The sequence below is a fragment of the Euwallacea similis genome, chromosome 25 (genome assembly GCF_039881205.1).
Source record: "Euwallacea similis isolate ESF13 chromosome 25, ESF131.1, whole genome shotgun sequence".
Taxonomy (NCBI): Eukaryota; Metazoa; Arthropoda; class Insecta; order Coleoptera; family Curculionidae; genus Euwallacea; species Euwallacea similis.
Genome location: NC_089633.1, coordinates 1,975,054 through 1,998,210, shown reverse-complemented (window position 1 = coordinate 1,998,210; position 23,157 = coordinate 1,975,054). Strand labels below are relative to the sequence as shown.

The following is a 23,157-nucleotide window of genomic DNA, read 5'->3' as shown; positions in this document are numbered from 1 at the left end:
AAGAGTACTGAAAGTAATGTCACTGTCAGCTTACAGCTGACACATGTCATTTTTAAATTTATTTAATGTTTATATTTTTGTCGATTAGTAAACAAATTATAATTAATAATAAAACAATATCAAATTTTCAATTTATAAATGTTCAACAAATGTATTCGTATAAAGGCAAATGTAGTTAATTTTTAATTATTAACCATATGGTTGAACGAGTTTCTCTACTGAAATTTTCATTGATATTCCATATTCATGGTTAAATTTAAATTTCAGAGCTTCTGTGAATTTTAAGTTTAAAGGCCCAAATTGAAGACTGTAATCAACGCCTAGCTATTGAATGACCATTTTTAGCAAACTGCATTCACTAAACTCAAAAATGTGGTTTATCGGAGAGCTTCTCCCTCCTTTTGGATTTACCACTTTTGCAGGCACTATACTATTGGGCATATTAAGTTATTATGCTTTTAAGAAACTGGGAAATGAAGAAGTTGTGGGAGTAAGGGATTCTTCCAAGAATCATAGTTGGATCCCTATAAAAGTTACTGCTAAGGCAAGTTAATGATTATTATTTGTTTATTTCACATTAAGACCCCCATTAAGTAGGTATTCATGATTTCTTTTGAGGTTTTTACACCATTAAATGGTGCTTCTGTGTTATTTGTGTTTCCTAAGAATTATGTCTTGTATAATTTTTAATGTGACACTAATGCATAAATTCATATACGAATTTGCTCTGCTCCTTGCAATAAAACAATACACTATAAAAAGTGCATTAGATTTATCTGTAAAAGTATTTCAAATCACCCACATTGGTTATGTATAATTTATTGGTCAGTTTGGTTGATTTATGGTAAGTTCAACTGAGTAAAATAGAACACCACACATATAAGTTTCTTCATGAAGCAATATATTTAAGCTGTCAAATCTGGTTAAAAAGTGGGCAAATGGAAGTAAAATTCTCCTTGTTTTTACCTGAATCTTAAGCTATAAAATCCCTACCAGGTTATACAGGTTTCCTTGACAAAGAAAGAAACATATGCTCTTATATTGGCAAAAATAGAACATCAAGTAGTAGACACAAGATTTTATTTTTGTTCACTGAGGAGGTAAGATCTCTCCAAGGGCTGCCAGTTGGGTGGAATGTGCCCTGAGGGCTGTTAGTAGAAGACAAAAGGTACAGAGCTGCAGATTCTGGGTTGAGGCCTGACAGCAATGGTTATATTCAGCCTGTGGAGGAGTTTTTGTTTTTACTCATTGTTGTACATGGGAGTGTCAGCTCATTTAAATATGCTAAAGAGTCAAAATAGAAGTAAGATTGTGACGCAAATAATTTTGCAATCTCAAAGAAACATAAAGAGATTATGTTGCCTAAACGTCTTTGGAAGTGAGGCTATAAAAGGAGAAGGAAGGAAGGAAGTAGTGGACATAATGCCAATCAGCAACAAATGTGTATTTGTTACTAATAGTGCGTACTAAGACGCGCTGTTTGTAACTTATAGTTTACATACAAACTGGTGAGTGCCACCAGTTTGCAATCACTTGCGTGTGTTAACCTTCTTACCAAACTTATTGGTTAACATACAATTAATTATATACTCACAATACTTCTTACTTCCTACGCTTGATTTAAAAAGTGTTATTTTAACTGTACAAAGAACTGGACCGAACAAAAACGAGACAAACCAAGCTATCATGGAAGATCAGTCCAATCCAGATTATTGTTACTGAAAAGGTTTATTGATCACGGAGAGACTAACAACTAATTAATTTTTATATGTTGTAAAATATAGTTCTAAACGCAGACAACAATTTTTACGTTTAAATTAGGCTGATAAATCAAACTTAACAACTCTAACATGGTAGTTGAATCAGGAAGAAATTAGTTGTTTTTATTATGTAAAATAAAACCAATTTAACGTATTTGACAGGTTTTTTTTTTAACAATAAAGGCATATTTTAGGTCATAAATGAGTAAGATTTTATTAATTTTTTTTTTGTTTCCTTTCCACTGGATAAAATTTTCCTAATTTGTTAGTTGGGATGCATATCGTACATGTGTAGGGTAGGCCAAATTCGACACTTTTACCGGAAAAACCCAGCTTCTCTTATTTCATGATAAACTTAATGGTGAAAATAGCATTTTCATATTCATTACCCTTTTGGAACTACAGGGTATTATTCAAAAACATAGATAAGTGTCGTAGGTTGTCATGACATTAAGTTTCAAATCGGTTTCTATAATTATTGTGTTAATATGTCGTCGGTACTATAGCGATTTGTATTTTGCAGCTACCTCCAATTGAGTTTTGTAGATTTCTCAGGACGTAGTTCCGCCATAAGTAACCGGGGTGATCTTACAATCGTTGTCACCTTTGATGTGGTGTGCCAGCAATTTCTTTTTCAGTTCGAATATTTTTTGGTTAACAGTCTTCACTATCTCCTTTTCTAGCTGTTGGTATTTAACTACGAGCCGATTCATTAACACCTCTTCGAAAGTCATCTGTTCCTCTCTCTCTTCCTGATCTCGTGTTTCCTGCAGTTTTTCCTACTCATCATAATGTCTATCTCGTTCTTCTTTCTGTATAGAGGCAAGCAGCGCAGTAAGTTGGTCCTTCTTGTTTTATGTTGGTTTTTAGCTACTGGCTTAAAACAGGCAATGTCCGGAAAATAAGTACTCACAATGCAGCACAAGCAAGACCTTAAATATTCCATTTCTGATTCCAATTGTTGCGACTTTTATTACACTATTTATTAACGCGACCACAATTCGTTAACAGTCTGCTAATTTTAAAATAGCTTTAATTTAAGTCACTCTTAACAACAGTCTCTTTATGGGTCCCCATATCTCTGTAGCTGAGACTACTGACTAGAAGGTTTCTGATTTTTCTTACAGATATGCAAATATTAACATAAACAAACATATCAGAATATTGGACATAAATAAGAAATAATTAATCACTCGTTAAGTGCCTACAACAAACCTCCTTTTTTTGTCTCTACCTTTTACCATCGGCGGCCGTCTGCCAGTCATGACAATACCTACATGTTCTTGACATTACTAGAGCATTCCCTTATTCCTGGATTTAGGTAGGATTATGTTTAATACTATATTAAGTAAATTTTTTTTATACGTATTAAAAATATGAAAATTCCGCTTGATGGAAAAAGCATAAAATACACAAAGAGCTAAACCTAACACTGACCATCTCGCAGCACTGAATTGTAGGTTTAATGAGAGTAGTGAGCAGAGCAGTGCTCAGAGCAAAACAAAATTTCAACGCAATTTGAGCATAGCAATGTTCGGTTACAAGGAGCGGAGCAAATCCATACGCAGTTTGAGAGAAATTTTAAAATTGTTTTGGTATATACAGGCTATCCCACTAGTGTAATAAATGAGCTAACATAGTTCTTAATGGAATATAAACTGCAATACAAAATTAACGCATAATTTTTAAAATTAGAAAATCTGCTTTTAAAAATATTTAAAATGCGCACTTGTGGTTTGAAATTATTTCTTTCTCAAAACTTTTTCATATTTTTTTATGCATTTATTTATAAGATAACAATAGTTGTTCACAAAATATTGAAAATTGCTATTTCAGCAATTTTGTCTTGCAGGTTGTGTAATTCATTTAACTGTTTAGATTGTGTTTTTAGTGTGTTTTGTGAATTTAAAATTTTGTTTCCAAAGAAAATGGCCCAAAATGTCCATGAGAGAAGAAACCTTTCGCTGCAAGAATGTGTAGCTGCAGTGGCACTTGCTGAAGTAAGTTTGCCACAAGTTCGAATCGCACTACGATTTAGAGTGGCACAATCTACGGTCACTAGTAGTAATTAAAGAAAACTTGGATAAGGGCAACAAAGGTTAACAAGGAATAGCCAAGATCGATTTTTCCGACTGAAAGCTTTATGAAGTCGATTCATTACAAGCACTGCGCTGCAGGAGGAGTTTTCTTGTCGACATGACTTTCGTATGAGTCAAGATACAGTGAAAAGAAGGTTGGCAGAAAGGAATGTTACTCCTTACAGGGCTGCAAACGGTTCTTTATTGATCATAAAACATTGAAGAGAGCGTCTTCGATTTGCCCGAAAGTACCAAGATTAGGGAGATCGTCAATGGGACAACATACTCTTTGCGAATGAGTCTCGATTTTGTCTCTTTAGTGAAGATCATTATAGGAAAGTATATCGACATCCTAGAGAGCAATATGCCTAGGGCAACATTATCGGCACTGTGAGCCATGGAGGTGGATCTGTTATGATATTGGGAGGTATTAGTTTGGAAAGTTACACGGAGCTAATTGTGCTTCAGAATGGTGATTTGACAGCCCACCGATACATAATAGACATTTTACAACCCCATATAGTGCCATAGACCTCATTTATCGGTGAGGAGTTTTCAGTGATGCACGATAATGCACATCCACACGTGGCACGAGTAGTACAAAATTAGTTCTAAGGTGTGAAAATTCAAACGTTGCCTTGGCCAGCAAAAAGCCCTGATCTGAACCCCATCGAGCATTTATGGGATAACATGTGTCGACAAGTTAGAGCCTTGCAGGTTCCCCCTAGGGACTTAAATGAGCTGTCATTGAGGATTACGGAAATACAGGATCGAATTAATCCAGTTGATATTAGAAACTTAATTTCAAGTATGTCAAGGAGGTGTGAAGCAGTAATCAAAGCAAGAAGGGGCATTACACACTATTAAGTATTTGTATAAATTAAGGAATAAAAATTATGTAATTTTTGGAACAGCATGTATATTCATTTAACTATGTTCCTTATTGATTCCGTTAAATTGATTGAAAATTATGGTTATACTTCTTTAGTAAACATAAAGCCTACTCTAAAATTATAAAAACGAAAATATGTAAAAATGTAAAATATGCGTTAATTTTGCGGTGTAGTGTATTTCGTTTCGTTTCTCAACTGGACTTAGTTCTAGTAATGTCTGAGCCGGTTGCGGTAGGTGTTACTGTATAAATTCATTAATAGTTTAAGATCCTTGATATGAATTTAAATTTCCTTATGAATCCCTTATAATCCCTCTTTAACTGCAAGATATGCCCCACTTTTCTACTTAACTTTTTATTATGATTGCTAAAAGATATTATTGACCTGTCACAGTGTTGGGACACTCTATAAGTATGTGGGTAAAAGTATTGGTTCTTCACTAGGCATGGTACTGTTCAGTTTGTGAGTCATTCCTAATACACGGCATCGGTTTATATTGTGATTGTTGTGGGGTTTGCGCTGATTCTGAGTGTGTCAAGAAAGCTAATCAAAAACTTCCATGTAAATCAATTACCAGCAACAGTGAGGTACATTTTCATCACTGGGTCAAAGGTAACTATTTCATTAACCGAGTATTCTGTATTAAATGAAATTGAAGAAGTTAGATATAGTTCAGTCGAAAATAAGTTATGTGTATTATCATTATTAATTTAGTCTTAAGTGTGTCAATTTCATGGTATATATTATATTAGGAAATTTACCCTTGGGCGCCACCTGTTCAGTTTGTAATGAGGACTGCTCAGTGGAACCTGGACTTATCGATTTCCAGTGCTGTTGGTGCCAGAGATCGGTTCACACTGATTGCCTTAAAAAGGTTGATGAGGTAAGTACGGTTGAACTTTTCAGCTTTTGGAAAGTTCTAAATAAGTTTGGACAGTGAATCTAGTTAAATATTTTTAATTGTTGTTCCGATTTAAGGTTTGCGATTTTGGCCCATTTCGATCTATGATCGTACCTCCATATTGTGTTCAAGTGGCCAGAAGGAAAGGGGCGTTGAACAAACACTTATTGTTGAGAAATGTTAAAGATCCAGGATGGGATAAATGGTCACCACTTGTAGTAATTGGTAGGGAGTTAATTTCTTGACAGTTACTTTAATTAAATTCACAAATTTTTGGTATTAATTTTGTGAACATGTAATATATTTTGTGTACACTGTACATGTCCTTATTAATTGAATTTTATAAATTTTCTTTGTTGATGATTCTTTATGTTTATAGCAAATAAAAAATCTGGTAATTCAGATGGAGCGTTAATATTATCAGGATTTAGGAAATATTTAAATCCAGCACAAGTCATAGATCTGACCAATAGGAAACCAGCAGCGGCTCTGCAATGGTGTGTCCTCTTGGCTCCAAAGGTGATTAAAAAGTCATGAGATTTAAGTTATATGTCATGATCCAAAGTCGTTATATGATACTATGGTTACAAACGAGATTTGAGGTGAATTTTAGAACTAGATCTCTCTAAAACGGTTTAAAAAACATAATCTTTTTTCCTACCCTGTAATGGTTTTCTTGCGCAACGTTTGATATTTCTAGTACCGTTATTCCATAATTTAAGGATACACCCATCTTGATGGGCTTATGTTTCAACAAGCGGTTGAGTTCCTTTCGAGAAGTCCAGTCCTACATTTGACCTTAAGATTTGTTTAACGTAATAAAGGTGGCAAATTCTGTATAAGATTCAATTAATTTTGGTACCTATAAGTATTTATGAGTAAACAATTCATATCTTGTGCTCAAATTTCAGCTAGTGAGAATCTTAGTTGCTGGGGGTGATGGAACCATATCTTGGGTACTGACAACTTCCCACAAATTGGATTTAGATGTAAGTATCGATTTCCTGTAATAGATGTTTTTAAACTTCATATATTAGCTCCGATATTGGTATTTTGGGAAAGAAATTCGTTTATAGGTAGGTGTTTTCATGCATTTCAATAATAAATTCTTAACATTTTTCTTTTTTAATTTCCACTTTCCATCAATGATAATAGAAGTTTTTTAGCAGCGGCACGTTTAGTGGCACCAGTAATTGCACTGATAATACCGGCAGCAATGAACCAAGCATGAGTAAACTTTGCTTTATTGAAAATTTAATTATTTTTAGCCGGAGCCCCCATTGGCTATAATACCTCTTGGTACGGGAAATGATCTGTCTAGAGTATTAGGTTGGGGAAAGGAAAACGGCTCGGAATTAGATGTACCTAAGATTTTGAATGATATTCAAGAAGCAAGCTTATCTCAACTTGATAGGTGAGAACCTAATTTCGATGTTAAATTATTTTTCTTTCTATTTGATAATAAGTCAGTTTAAGTGTAAAACTTCAATTTTATGATTTAGTTAATGGGAAAGAGCTGATTTTTTTACTTTTACGAAATAATTATCATTTTATCACTGTTTTGATGAATGAAAAATATGAATGAGTCGGAATAATATTTGGAACATTCTCTATAGTTAATAAATGTTAATTTATTAACAAAATATTGAAAAATAAACTAACGAATTTACTACTACTCGATTGCATCTCTGTCCTTCTATATCTTGACTGCCTATGTTTCCTTTTTCTTTCCTTTTTACTTTTGGAGAGGTACCCTAGTCGAAAAAAGGATTCCCTGATACTTGTCCGTTTAGTAGCAGTGGTAGTAGTAACCTCGTTCGACAGTGCTTCATCCCAAGATAGTTCTGTCAATTTGCTTATCATTATCTTATTTTTAATTCTAACATCATAATACTAAAAAATAATATACTACTGAATCTCCGATAAATTTATTAGAATAATTGTTGATGCAGGATGGTTTGCATTTTCATGAAGATTTCTTTTGGATAACTTTGTCATTTTTCAGGTGGCAAATGGAAGTAATTTCAAACAGGCATTTAGGACTAAGAATACCAAACAAGACGTTTTTCATGTATAATTATATGAGCGTAGGAGTGGACGCTCAGGTTGCACTTAGCTTCCATAAAACTAGGGACAGTATATTTTATGTTTATGGTAGTAGGTTGTTTAACAAAGTAAGTGCTAAAATAATAACCATTTAATACAAATTCAGTAAAATTTAATTATGGAAAAGTCCTCAGGTTCATATTAAAGAACTTGAATTGCACATATCTGCAAACAGTTTATTTTATTTTATAGCTTCTCTACTTATGCTTCGGAACCCAACAAGTTGTAACAGCTGACTGTAAAAATTTAGAACAAAGATTGGACTTATACTTGGATGGTCATCAAGTTCCTTTACCAGAACTGGAGTCTATAGTGGTTTTAAACATATCGTCATGGGGTGCCGGTGTTAACTTATGGGGTAACTAATTGCAAAATAATTAAAATGTTCCTCGCTGCCATTTTCGCACAATATTTTTTTTAGGTTTAGGAGATGGTTCAAGCAAAACGTCACAATCACATCAAGATGGTATATTGGAAGTCGTTGGGATTTATTCCTCCTTCCACATTGCCCAAATGCAAGTAGGGTTCTCAGCTCCTATTCGATTAGGCCAAGCCCGAACTGTAGAGGTAAAACGAAACTATGGTTTTTTTATGTTTTTAGAAAAGAAAAATGTCTGAATTTTCATTTCGCATTTTAGATTCGATTGAAAGAAAAAGCTCCCGTTCAAATCGACGGTGAACCTTGGGAACAACATCCTGCGACTTTAAAAGTTACTTACGTGAACAAGTGTCCCATTTTTATAAACCAGAATGATAATAATTAATCATTTGTTATTCAATGACTCATTTAAAAAATAAAGAATGTAATATCCACCTCATTAAGTCCCTAAAAGAACCATGTTGCCCTAAATAAGGAACTTACATTGTTTCGTTTATTAGTCTGGATTATTAATAATTAAACCATGTCTTTCCAACAGCCTTGATGGGTTGAAGTAGGTTAAGGGAATTTTTGTTGCCACTTTTATAATATAGTTTATAAATATTTTTGAAACGTTTATTCATTGTTGATGTTGCATTTAGATGCATATTATGTGTTGTTAATTGGCGTTATTTTTATCGAAAAGGAATATTTTGGTTGGGTTAACAGTTTTAATGCACCAGTGATGTGAAAAAAAATAACTTTTTTAATTAAAATTTTTAAGAATCTTAAGAAAAATGCAGTCGCATAAATGAGTCTCTTTCAATTTGTTAATAGTCAGCAAAGCTTAAAAATGTAACTAGTCGCAATATGATATACCCTACAAGTAATACGCCTTTTTCCCCTCACTTGTAAATTCATTTTTAGTTTTACTGGCCTAATTGTACTTAAACATGTTATTTTTTAATAAAAGAAGGTGTTCTACAAAGTGGTCTTTTGAGGGTTTAAAATATTTTATCGTATTAACTAGATGTTGAAAAAAGTACTTCCTGAACGTAATACGCTATCATTGTGGTGTAATCAATCGAAATTGTTCAAACTCTGAAAATATATGTTTTCCTAATAAGGATGTTTGTTTTCATCTTCAACCCTTTTATAGAAGACTTGGCCTAGATTGTCATTTATTTGTTTTTGAAATATGTGTATTACGTCTCACCAATATGTATATTACATGTATTACATACACATACTCCATACAAATTTAATTTTAAAAAGTTGCCATTTTTGGCGTCTTTTAATATGGCCTAAATTTAGTTTTTTTGGAACCCAAAGTGAAATCATAGAACTTTGAATTTTGTATCGAAATCGCATAAATATCACAGCAACATTTGGATTTTTGTTCTTCATTTGGGAATTTTTATCCCCGACGTTAAATCACAATATGATAATTTTTGAGAATGGTTTTCCTGGCATTTTAGATGAGATATCATTACCCATTTTACTATACCGATTAGTAAAAGATTTTTGCCAACCACTTATAGCTTCGTTACTAATACGGAAAATGTTATGTCTCTCGGTGCATGATTTCCATTGTCTTCTACGAAAGTGGTTTGCGATAGTTTTTGGATGGAAGATCAGTTTTTCTACTTTTTCCATCCGAAACATTTATGTATCAACCTGATACATTTCTGCCCTCACCATCAAATAACTTGAAGCAAATGTTTTTAACACTAGAAGCGACAGGTTTATTTTTGTCTATAGGGTGATTCATTAACAATGGAATAACCAAAAGCTGAATATGCTACACGTCAAGTGGTGACGACTGGAGAAAATATGTATTTTCCGAAAGTTGGTAGTTTCGAATATACAGGGTGTTGAAAGTTAAAATTTTAATTAATTTCTTCGTCATTATTCTGAAAATATCTAGATTAGACACTTGAAAATTCGTAAAGTTATGTTTTTTTAGGTGACAAATAAGTTACGTTTTCCAATTCAAAAAATGAAAATACACTTAGTGTGTTTCGTTTTTAATTTCTCGTATTATCAAATTTAAACGTAGTGTTCGTTAAATAGATTTTTCTAGAAAGAAATTCGAGATATGAAAATGACACAAAAATACTTAATGAAAAAATTATTTCTCTTTCAGATTTTGATTCAAATTTCATGTTAGACATATAGGGTAAAAAGTTATTAACTGTAAATTCTATAAAATTGACCGTAAGTTGCGCCCTTTTTTAGCAACGCGGAAATTGTCAAACGTATTTTGTTCCTCACATGAAGAAAACATAACTTTTCAAATGTCTAATCTAGATATTTTCAGAATAATGATAAATAAATTAATTAAAATTTTAAGTTTCAATACCCTGTATATCCGAAACCATTAACTTTCGGATAAGGTATATTTTTTCTAATCGTTACCATTTGACGTGTAGTATCTTCAGCTTTCGGTTGTCCCATTGTTAATGAATCATCCTGTATACGTGCCACACTCATACGTCCACGAGAAATGAAGTACTACTTATCTACATATACCAACATTTTGAGTGCTTCTTACGAACTTCTGTATTCCGTAAATATTTAACGTTTCTTAACATATCAGTCCGATGGCATTATTGACCGTACGTACAGTTATCCCATAATAATGCCACATTAAAAAGGACATAAACGATAAAATTCCTTATAATGTATGTATATGGAGGAATTGTTTGCACGAGGAAAAATAAGGCAAAACGAATGCACATTTTATGATAATGTGAGTAGGTTCGGTGATGGTGACGTAATAAAATTGCACTTGTGACAGTGACCGACTGTGACGATGTAATTTTGCTGGAGAATGGGCACAACAACCTTTTTTTTACAGTAAGAGGATTGACGTCATTCGTGAATTTTGATATTCAAAAGAAATGGTGAATCGAGAGGAGCTGAAGAGCGCCGAACGCAATACAATGCCTCAGCATGTAAGTTTTTAATTAACACCAAAAATGACATTTTTTACATAATTAGTCCTTTTTGGCTCTATTAAATTTGTGTATTTGTTTTGCTTTCACTCACCAATAATTATGATTATTCACCATAATTCAAATATTTTCAAGCGGGTCTGTCCCCGTTATTACGCATAGGGAAATTTACAATTTAAATTTGTTTAAAGTCAGAATGGTTTATTGTTGCCATTCTACATGCGAATCTCGAAGTGGCCTAGAATATTTTGTAAATGTGTTTTAAGCCAACTTGTTGATGGCTTTAATCGATTTAAACAGTTAAGAAGATTTAAAAACTACGCGTGGGTCCGAGATTACCTAATTTCCTTTTGTGCGACTTTAGTACCCATGATGTATATACCCATGCATGGTGTCCCATCAACAATTTACCCCCTATCTAATTCCTTAATTTTTACATTAGAAAAAAGGCTCAAACGGGGACCCCTCTTCATTTTAGGAGCAGAACTTAAAAATGGCCTCGTTGTCCTCTTCCGCATGATCCTTCTCTACATATGTGACATAAACTGTCTTATTTTAAATATAACCGGCCAATTTTTACGTATTTTTGAATTTCTTGTTAATTTTAAGGTCAGTTTATGTAAGGCGTCTTATCTTTAAAATTTACGGTTTTCGAGTTATTCTGGAAAATTTTGACAGCTGCGAGATCCCACGGAAATCCATATTGTTCTCTAATTCCTACGAATTTCAGATCTTTCCTTTAACGGTTCCTTACCATACCATGAATAGTAATCGAAACAATAATTTGATTCTGAAACTAAGATGAGCTTCAATTTTAATTTGATTTTCAGCTATTCAGAAAAAGTAAAAGTTGCGCAGAAGTATCTGTCTTTTAAGGCAGTATGGCATTCACAAAAAGGCACCTTAATGAAGTCAATGCAGGTATATTTTTAAGTCAAGAAAAACGTGCTTCTTACAAATTGTTAATTTTGAAATGTTTAAAGTGCTGTTTTCTATTCGAATCGATTCTGGATGCCTTATTGAGTGTCATGAAGTGTTATGAATTTTAGTATTTTTTTTTTGCGTGTGAGAAAAGATAATTTCCCGACCGCATTTGCATGCAGAAAGTTGTACTGTGACAATGACATTGACAGTTACTTTTCCGCAGTTGCGCACCTTTGACATCTGTTCATCAAACAGAATGTCTACGGATAGTGTCTCTCTCACTCGACTTGACTTGATAGTCACGTTCAAGACAGTATCATTTTCTACAATTTTTAGAAAAAGAATTATTGTAGTTGTCACATGTCATTTTATTCTTTCAAATTGACCGTTGAAGTAACCTGAATTAATTAACTTTATCCTATAGCACATTTCTTCGGATTGGTCCTACAGCTCAAAATTGGACAAATATAAGACATTAAAATTATTGCTGTTTCGGTGGTCGTCAGACCGAATATCAGATACAGTTGGATAAATAGGTTATAAAGGCACCATAAAGTTTAACTGGCAAATATTTACTTAAAGTTAAGTGCACCGTGGCTCTCAAGTGTTCGTCAGGCCTTAATGGCATCTTTTGATTATTTATATGGTTCCTTATTGATTTCATGTAATTGGTTTTTAATGAGATCTCCTTGAATTTTTTTAGTTGACAGTTAAGAGTTATGTAAAATTATATGAACTGTTGTGAATTGTGACATGTCTTTGGGTGTTACCTGTTTCATCTTAAGTCGATATTTCCCTCAGCGAAATTGAGTATTTTTTTTTGCTTCGACTATGTTTTGACTTTTACACTCACTAAATTTTCATTTCCTGAATGTCCATCTCAATTTTTCTCTTTGACTGAAATTTTGCTTCTCTAAGTTTTTCACTCTCTGAATTTTTCTCTTTCTCTTTACCCATTTCTTCCTCCTCTGAATTTTTTTGCCTGCATTTTTTTTGTTTGTTTATTTGCTTCTCCCCTTTGAATGTTCCTCTCCTAGCGAACTGGATTATCTCTCACTGAATTTATCTCCCTTGACGAGGCTGTGCACAATTCAGGATAATCGAAATGAATAAGAAACATAATGAAATGCATTCAGAACTCCTAATCTCGACACATTAACTGAAACTAGTAGAAGCTGATACAGAAGTTCAAAATTTCGAAAACTTTCTAAAAGTAACGTTAGTTCCTACATTTCGTAGATGATATTTGGTGGCAAAGACTAATGGGTAGTAGACTACATAACAAAGTGGATCATCTTGTGGTTTTCAAAACAAGTAAACAACGTCAGTAAAACCACATTGGGCGCAGTAGACGAAGAATCGCTTTTTCAGATTGCAATCTGGCAAGTAAATCATATGCAAACATGAAATAGACATATTTTATGCCGAAGAGGCAATGTGATTCGTCTTTTTGAAGAATTTTAATAAGCGGTATCTACTGCGTGCCAACAAGCATGTTTCTTTGAGACGGAACATAAAAGGGTACTGTAATGGTATCATCCAAGAGATAAGCAAATTAATCTTATGTGTGCAAGATTGAGTGCGTGTGATTATCATATGGGATGCATTATAAGGGGACAGAACTATATAGTTCCATTGTAATAAGGGTCAGAAGTATGCTGACCCATAGCCTTCCTTCAAAATCGTCCCTGGAGATTTTTTGTTGGGCCCCCTCAACGCATTGTACAGGGAGGATTCTGGAAAATCGACTCTTAATGCCGAAAAACCAAAGTCTAGGTCACTTTATCCAAAGTCGGATTTCAACAGAAACGATTATGATTGGTCAGTTTTCTGGTTTCCGTGAAAATCATCTTTTATAGATAAAATTGATAGTACTTTGATGGGCTGGCTCCCAAGAGGTACAAATCCTTGAAATTTCACTAATACGAAAAACTAAACCTATTGTTTACCATATTTATTATATTTATATTATTATTATTTGGCCGGAACTCCATTAGAGCCAAATTATTAAGCCGCTGTCGACTTTAACTGCAGGCTTATATCCATACGTTCCATCTAAACGTTTTATCCATCCATCTAATCGTTTGACAGAAACAATCCTATTGATTAGATTCTTGGTTTCTAGAAAAATTAGCTTGGTGCTAAAGTTAACAGCACATTAATATTTTGACCCTAAATAAATTTCAGGCGTTCCTTCGGTAAGATTCTTTTCTTTTTCACGCCTTTACGCACTTCTGGCACATTTTCGATGGGCCACCCTGTATGGCAGTAGTTAAAAATTGCAGAAGAAACCTTCGGAACCATTGCATGTCGAAAGTCTATTCTGCGAAAGAGCAACAAATTACTGGTTTATATTGCACTTTCGGGAACTCACGTTGCACGTTTGAACTTCCTTATGTGTGGCAGCGTGTGGTAGTACCCGATCTCATTGCAAACACGTACCGTGCAGATATTTATCTGTAATAGTACCGACATGGAACTAGATTAATATCCCTGTACATACACTGCAAAAAATGAATTATTCTGTTATACTTGTAGCGTCCGACCTTAGAGGTACTTTGACTTTACGTAAAATAGCCGTCTTATCTGATATTCCTACGTAGATATTTCTTTGATTCTATTCATGTTTCAATGTAGGTAGGTATCGTTGAAGATTGTCATGTGATCCTATGAATTATGGAGAATTTTGAGTGACCATATGATTTGGAAGACGTGTTTATCAGAAGTGACAGGTACTGCCTTGAAGATTTAAGATTATTTGTGCTTTTTAAGTAATAATGAATTTACTGAAAATTTAGACAGTTAAGTCTAATGTCATTACTTTTACAGTTATTAACATTGCAAGGCCAATAGTGAGTAAATACCGTATGGCGTTAAAGTTTATAACCGAGGCGTGGCCGAGGTTTATAACCGACCCAAGTACGTTATTTACGTATCGGCCATGTGTCCTTCGAAATTTTCCGTGCACTACACCTTTAATTTTTAAAAATCAAATATATCATACAAACACACCTTCCACCCAGCTGCCTAGGCAGGAGGTGTGTTTGTTAAGAATTTCGATAATCATGACAAAAGATAAATAAGTGAAATAAAAAATATTAAAAGAGGTTGTGAAACCAACGTAGGTGTGTGCTATAATGAAAAATAAATATAGCTTCACAGTAAATTACCTAATTAATGAATTTTTTTAACCCCTTAATGGCCTTAACGGCCGGCGTCCGCTAAGGACCCTTAAAGATCGCCATCCGTTAAGAACCGTTTATCAGTCGCCTTTTTTGAGGTATGTTAAATTCAGACAACAGTGTGATATAACGAAAAAATACATTTTGATAGTGGCACACAGAATGTGCACAAATGCATGAAATGAGGCAACTAAGTCTGTTTTGCATAGTCATTATATCGCAATTTTCTTTGCAAATTGGGGCCGAAATGGGATAGCTTTGAGAGAAATTTCAAAGAGGAGTTTAGTAAAGAGTTGTTGGGTTAAAAAAAACTAATAGGTCATTAAGTTTTAGTTTTAAATACAGGAATTGCTAAAATCAGTTCAAACAGTCGATGTTATTCAAAGTTGTCAAAAAAGCTTTTAATATAAATTTTAATTGTCTGCTAGCACTTAGCTTTAAGAATATTTAGATCGTGTTTTGTATTTCTGGGTTAAAATTTTTTGAAAAAATAGTAGACGGAACAGTTCCAAGTTTATGAAATTGTTATTATTAATTAATTTAAAAACCTACGTCATACTTCTTAAGATATATATGTATTTTCTATATCTACAAGAACACATGTGCCAATCTTATAAATTGAAGAAAACATTTATGTTTCAAATTTGGTGCAATTTCTCTTTAACCTTCCTCGACCTTGCTAGGGATTCGACAGTCTTTAGAAAGCAGATTTAAAATTTGAAAAAAATTTAAACCTTAAGTACAGCATTAAAAATTTCACCATGTTCACCTCTCTACTCTCTTGACTTCCAACCAATTCTTTACAACCAGTCTAATTATATTTCTGCTACATTATGAGTGAAATATCTTGGGAATTATGCTGGAACTTCTTCACAAAGAACTTGCAGCTAGCATTAATCAATGTGATATTATCAAAAACAAATAGTACCGGAAGCTGTAGTAGCATACCCGCAGAGCTTAATCGCTTACATAAGGTCCCAGCACACGAAGCTTTCACTCTCCGTCTATGCAATATCTTCATCAAAGCTATTGCATAACCGACATTAAACTTGACTTAACAAATTGAACTTGACATTGAATTTATGCGATTTCTCTCTTGAGAGTTAAATTACAATATCATGTGGCTAATTATTTTTTTTTTAGGGTTAAGGTGATGGAAGAAGAAAGGATTGCTGTTGCTGCTGCAGTTAGTGTATGCATGAGAAGAAGTTTAGATAAAGAAGAATTGTACTCATAAATAAATACATAGATACTCTTGATATTTCTAATCTGAAAAAAAATTGCAGTCCTAAAGAAATTTGTAGAAAACTCGAGATTTCGCTAATGCTTGTTGTTAGCTTGAAATGTTCGCATATGCAATATACATATACATGTTACAGTCAAAACCCGATCTAACTAGGAAAAACTAGCATTAACCATCAGCCTCGGACAATTCTTGAATTTCCTAGTCAAAACTAGATTTAACTGAAAATCTTAGATAAAAGCGAATATTCACTTTATAACGGTTTAATCTAGTGAAAACTAGTTTTAACTGGTAGATTATTTGAAATTTTCGGAATATGCACAAAAGTGTCTCATGAATTTTTGTGTAACTATTAAACATATTATGTAATGTACCCTTATGGTACGCCTCTGTAGACCGCCATTCTTGATAATATGCTTGACAATGACTCAATTCTTGCGTCCATTATCTTCCGGTTAGGGATGTTTTTAGTTAGGGAAATTCTGGTACTAACCTGAACTAACCTTATTAGGAAATTGTAGTTTTGGCTAGGAGAATCTAGAATTCTCTAAGACTAATAGGTAATACTAGTTTTTCTTAGTTAGATCGGGTTTTGACGGTAACATAAATACATATATCGAGGTAACATTAGAGATGTTTTCTATAGTTAACAATCTTGTATTTGTTTAAAAGTAAAAGTAGCAAGGCAAACTAACAAATTCACTACTACTCGACCGCTTCTCTGCCCTTCTATCTCTTAACTGCCTGTCCTCCATTTCTTTTGTCTTAACTTTTCCCAGTTCTGGTGGTTCTTCATACCCAAAGGAGAACTACCTGCTTGTCCCGGTTTCCCATGGACAAATTCTGCACATGGCGACTTAATTGCGTCGGTAGTAGTGACTTCGTTCGACAATGCTTTATCTTCAAGACAGCTCTATTAGCCTACCCCTCATCTTATTATCACTTCTAATGTTACATTTCTAAAGTTAAGGACTAATAAATCTCCGACACATACATAACTGACTTCGGCCTGGTTGCATTCTAATAATACGACAATTCATGTGACGCGAAATGTGAAATCATTTATAGAGCTTTCGGTAAATCTTATTAATGGGTGTATGCGGTAAATACAGGGTAATCCAACGAAAAATTGACCCCCTTTAATCTTGAAAACCAACGTCTTTTTGGAAAATTCTTAAAATACGTCAAAACAGTTTTTGAGGGGGACGAATTTTTATATAAACTTCAATCCCCAAACTACATCCTTATGAGCGTCACAGCAACCCTCTCAAAGATTTTAAATGATTCGAGGGGCATATGACACTTCAAATTCAAGGTCTTTCAAAACTTCATTTAATGATGTAATGCAATCCAATATCTATAGATTAGTTTTTAGGAATAAAAACTATAAATTTCCTAAACAGTGTAATGCAAACTCAGTTAAATAGTACATAAACAATGAAAATGCTTGTTTGTTGGTAGAAAATTTGTTTGTTTTAGATTTTGTGTTCAAAAGCAGTTTTTAGTAAAAAAAATAAATTAAATAAAAAAATACAGAAACGAATAAAAACAACCAAAGACTGTATGTGAATAGAAAATCGAAAACGAATCAATTTTCTATCAACAGACAAATTATTTCATTGTCTACGTAATATTTAACTGAGTTTGTATTGCATTTTTTTACGGAATTTATAGCTATTTTTCTCAAAAACGAATCGATAGATATTGAGTCGCATTACATTATTAAATGAAGTTTTGAAAGACTTTGAGTTTGATGTGTTACATGCCCCTCGTACCATTTAAAATCTTTGAGAGGGTAGCTGTAACGCTCATAAGGGTGTAGTTTGGGGGGTTGAAGTTTACATAAAAAATTGTCCCCCTCAAAAACTGTTTTCACGTATTTTGGGAATTTTCCGAAAAGATCTTAGTTTTCAAGATTAAGGGAGGGTCAATTTTTCGCTGGATCACCCTGTAGTAGTAAATAATAAAGAAAATAAAGAAATTATAAGGAACTTATATGTCCAGTATAAAGGGAGCGGAGATGGTCGGACTTCCGCGTCATATAAATCAAAAAGAATGAAATGTAGCAACGATGTGTGAGGCTGTAGGAGGTCTCTGAGCAATTAGCAAATTATTCATTTTAAAAATAAATACATGTTGACTCGGAATATTTTTAATACGATGAGCAATAAATTAAAATTACAATTTGAAATGACCGTTCAGCAAGATTAAGTGTTCATATGCGATTTGGAAATAATTTGCGGATTGCTTAGAAATCAATTTGATGTCTGCTGTTAACAAGGATTTATTATCTATGTTCGACTACTTTCGTGTTTTCTGCAGATGCAGCGGAAATTTTTCGCCTCATAATGACCCTTCTCGACAAACACTCAGCAGGTTTCGACGAAGTCCCTATAACAATTCTGAAGTACGTTGCTCAATCAATGTCTAAACCACCGACTCACACTTTCACTGGAATATTTTCCAACAACTTAAATTTGAACAAAGCTGTTCCAATTTTAAGAAGGACGACCCCCATTCCATTAGGAATTACAGGCCTGTTTCCTTATAGCCGCCTTTGCCCTAAATATTTTTGAACGAGTCATATACAATCGCATGTTGTTGCAACATCCATGTACCAACACATGTTATGTCTGAAGGAGCATTCATACATATGTCCTGTATTTATTGTAATAGGAGAGTACGTTTGTATTATCATTAGCCAATTAAGAAAATAGTGACTAATACTTCTTGCGCAGGTGTGCCTGACTGGATATTGATATGGTAACGTCACATCTCAGCGTAAGCAATCTAACGTTAAATGCAATAAGCTGATTATGCATGTTAAGAAAAAGGCACCGGACTGACTTTTAATCCAACAGAAGATCAAGAATTACGCTGAGAGGGCGACGTGGCCGATAGTCCACGGAAAGTTTACATAAATAAAGTTATTTTCGTAGTACTTACATGCCCGCAGTTTTCATTATTATTTTCATAATTACTCAAGTAATTAACAACATATTCTCAAAATACGTAACAACACATACTCACAACACTTGCGTGATAGCATTACCTTATTCACAACCCAATGTTCACTGAATGGCCATTATTCCTGTATTAAATTTTATATTAATCTATCAAGGGCAATTAAAAACATAAACAGTACTCTGATATTTGAAAGACAACCTCATGATTTCTTTTGCAAAACTGAACCATGCACCATCAAAGAGTACTTTGGTAAATGTTAATGATATTATGGTAAAATTCATTTGCTGGCAATAAAAATTATTTATTTATTTAAGATGTTGAAAATCTCTAGTGATTGAGAATATATCTAGCAAAATGGTTTATTTTCATTAGTATAATAAGTTCAAGACGCATTACTACATTAACTAAAGGCGCACTTAGATGGATTATAGAGAACAATGAGGACTGATGAGGACGCGTTGATTTCGAATAAGGTTCGGATTGACGAAAAACCGATTTTATCAAATTTTAATTTTTTTCGTTTACCTCCGCAACTACTGGAAACTTTTTAAATCCAAAACCGGCCTGTGGTTGAGGACAAAATTGTCAATTTTCGTCATCAGACAAAATCCCGTTGCAATAACGTAACCTTAGCAGAATCAATGATACTCCTCTTCATTGGCCTAAAATGTTGCAATAACATATATTTAATCTCTGTAGGCCGGATTGTGTAGTCAAGATTTGAACCGGATCTGATGTTCAAGCTTCCATTTAGCGTATATCCCAGTGATTGTTATCTGCCACAATTTGTGCTTATCTTCAGGTAGAGTTTGAACTGAAGGTATACAACTGGGCCTTAATGTGACCGTCCATCATCAGTTTTTTTTGTCGAATTTTTTTCCTTAAATACCCAGGTTACCAATTCTTCATCAGCATGTTTTCCCAAACTAAGGATGTACAGGGTGGCGCACCGAAAAGTTTCCACTGTTTTTTTTCTCGTAAACGAATAAAGAAAAATATGCTCGGACACGTGAATCTTAGTTTTCAGGGGGACGCTTTTTACATATTTGCACCCCCTCTGCTCTCACCCCTATAAAGGGGTGGCTGTCACCTTTAAAATCTTAAATGGAAAGGGGGGGTGAGTGATGTCGTATTTTAAAGGGAATTGAATTCTCTTTGTTATGAGATCTTCCTCGTATAATTTCGTCGACAAATAAAATCCACAAAAAAGGGTATTAATAATAGTATTTTGGAATTTCACTTGATTTTTCGAAAGAGCTGCTATTATCTAGTTGGTTTCTTGCAAAGATCAAAGTCACAGTGAGAATTAGAAGTGGTTGTTTTGTTCAATAATTACGGATAAAAATAACGCATACGCTTGAAGAAAAGATTGAAATTGTTTCACTTTTTTTCCGAAATAACGATTGTAATAAATTACATCCAAATGCACACGTGTCTCATACTCATGTGCGGAAATTAGTGACAAAATTGCGTGAAACAGGATCAATACTATGTAAAAGAAGGAATGTTGAAAACTGTACGAAATGAAGATGTACAAGCTGCAGTTTTGGATCATATTGCAATGGAACCCACACTGATCTCGAGGAAACTGTCCGATACATCGGGTGTTTCGCATAGAACCATCCAGCGAATTTTAAAGAAACATAAGTTCAATTCCTATAAAATAAAACTGGTTCACGAACTTAATGAAGACGATTACGATCGTCGATTGCAATTTTGCGAGTTGACAAGTGAAACAACCATTGGCGATCCATAATTTATATTTAACATGTGTTTTTCAAATGAATTCACTTTTTTCCTTCAGGGTTATCAATCGACATAATTGTAGGCATTGGTCGGATTCCAACCCTAGAATTTTTAAAGAAGTGCATACTGAACATGTAGAGAAACTGAATATGTGGGCTGGAATTTTTGGGCCTTATTTCCTACCCGGAAATTTAACAGGTGAAATTTACCTCAATTTGTTAAAAAACACCATTAACCTTGCTTTAACGAGTGGCATCGAAAAAGATTACTATTAGCTAGTTGACTATAGCTATAGTTATTAGCTAGGAGATGTAATTTTTCAACAAGGTGGAGCGCCCCCGCAATGTATCCTTCCGGTAAGGCAGTATCTGGATGAAAATTGTCCTGGCAGATGAATTGAAAAACGAGATCATATTGAATGGCCCGCAAGATCTCCTGATTGGTCACCATTGGACTATTACTTGTAGGGGCATTTGAAATCTAAAGTTTATGTAATCAAATTGAATTTTTTAGAAGATTTGCGGCAACGAATAATGTGCGAGTGTCAACAAGTGATTTTCGAAATATTCCATAATGTTCAAAAATAAAATTTATGTGTCCGATATTTTTATTTATTCGTTTACAAGAAAAAAGCTGAGAGGGAACTTTTCGGTGCGCCACCCTGTACAATTTCACCTTATTAATAATACAGCTAGTGAGAAACAGTAAATTTCCATTTGCCTTTAGGAAATTCCTGAGCAGAAACAGTTAAAAGTAGGTAGTTAATTTCACTTCTGCCGAGATTTGACGAACACACCAATATTTCATATTTGGAGAAATAATAAATGTCTTTTACGAATTGTGTGAAAATAAAATTGATAGTCCTCATAATAAAGCCACATGTATTTTTATACGTTAATGAATGGCTGTGAGAGATAACAGTTACGCCGATTAAATGACCAATTAATTATTTTGAGGTCAACATTCTGATGACTAAAACTGTCGTTTGGGCGATTTATTGTTTCTGAAAATTATGTAAGCAAGGAAAAAAATTATTCGAAGAGCACTTTTATAAACACAGTAATATTTATTATGCACATACCAGTACCACACCCCAATTGCCGTCATTGTGTAAATCCCAAAAAAATTAACGAACTTGGCTTTGACCTTAACCACTCCTTACAAGGGGGCATTGTTGTTTATTTTGAGGGCACATTTATTTGGGGTAAAATAAAAAGCAAACGTAATTTACAATTTGGATAACCGCAAACTACCTAGTTCTTCTTAGTTCATTACGAATTCAACGAGTGGTCGAAAACTTTTTAGACCATAACTCAGTGTCACTTTATCCAATATATCCCTCTTGTTTTTCGGCAGATTGCGATCTGGGATGGCACAAGTAATGAAATTACCCATAGCGAAGGTCATTACTACAAGAAAGATTTTGTTTTCTTTCATTTCTTTTCCCTGTACTTTTATAGAATTTTTATCTCTATACAAGGTGTTTCTGAACGTAGTACCATAAATTCAACTACGTATTCTAGGTCCTAAAACATGACGAAAACTTCATATAAACCTATATCGAAAAACGCTTCGTTTTCGAAATACAGGGTGTGAAAAGTTGGTTTATGATTATGGTTTTTTATAAATATTTTCGAAACTATTCGAGATTAAGTAATGAAATTTTATACCTTATTGCAACTTTTTGTGCTCTTTCTGAATTTTTAGAAGGAAATTGCTACATTTTAGCAGGGGCGGATAGCACGGGGGGGTAGTGCTTAAAAAGTGTCTATACTTTTTTGTACTTTATTTTATTGGCGATTTTATAAGAAAAATATTAAATTTGAAGATTTTTACACAAAAAAGGTACTCTTGTTGAAAATCAAAATATTCAACAGTTTTCGAGAAAATTGAGATTTAATAAATCGGTGGATGGTACGATTCATAAACATCAAATTTAAAACTGCGTTGGCTTTGAAATGAAACATTAAATGTATTTGACATTTTCGTACATCGAAGAATAATAAACTATAAATATTACAATTAAAACCCAGTTAACACAT

At 33.7% G+C, this 23,157-nt stretch overlaps 2 protein-coding genes across 2 annotated transcripts in view; one reads left to right on the top strand and one right to left on the bottom strand.

The window, feature by feature from the left end:
- LOC136416917 (UPF0587 protein CG4646) overlaps positions 1-23,157 on the bottom strand; it is a 177,647-nt gene that overhangs the window by 7,587 nt on the left and 146,903 nt on the right. The gene's annotated exons all lie outside the window — the stretch shown is intronic.
- On the top strand, positions 63-9,222 carry Dgkepsilon (diacylglycerol kinase epsilon). The gene is made up of 11 exons (XM_066402240.1): positions 63-544; positions 5,175-5,343; positions 5,484-5,614; positions 5,710-5,857; positions 6,012-6,151; positions 6,544-6,621; positions 6,901-7,046; positions 7,638-7,806; positions 7,931-8,096; positions 8,160-8,305; positions 8,377-9,222. Exons 1-11 carry the CDS (start codon positions 332-334, stop codon positions 8,500-8,502), a joined length of 1,632 nt encoding a protein of 543 aa, XP_066258337.1. The 5' UTR covers positions 63-331; the 3' UTR covers positions 8,503-9,222.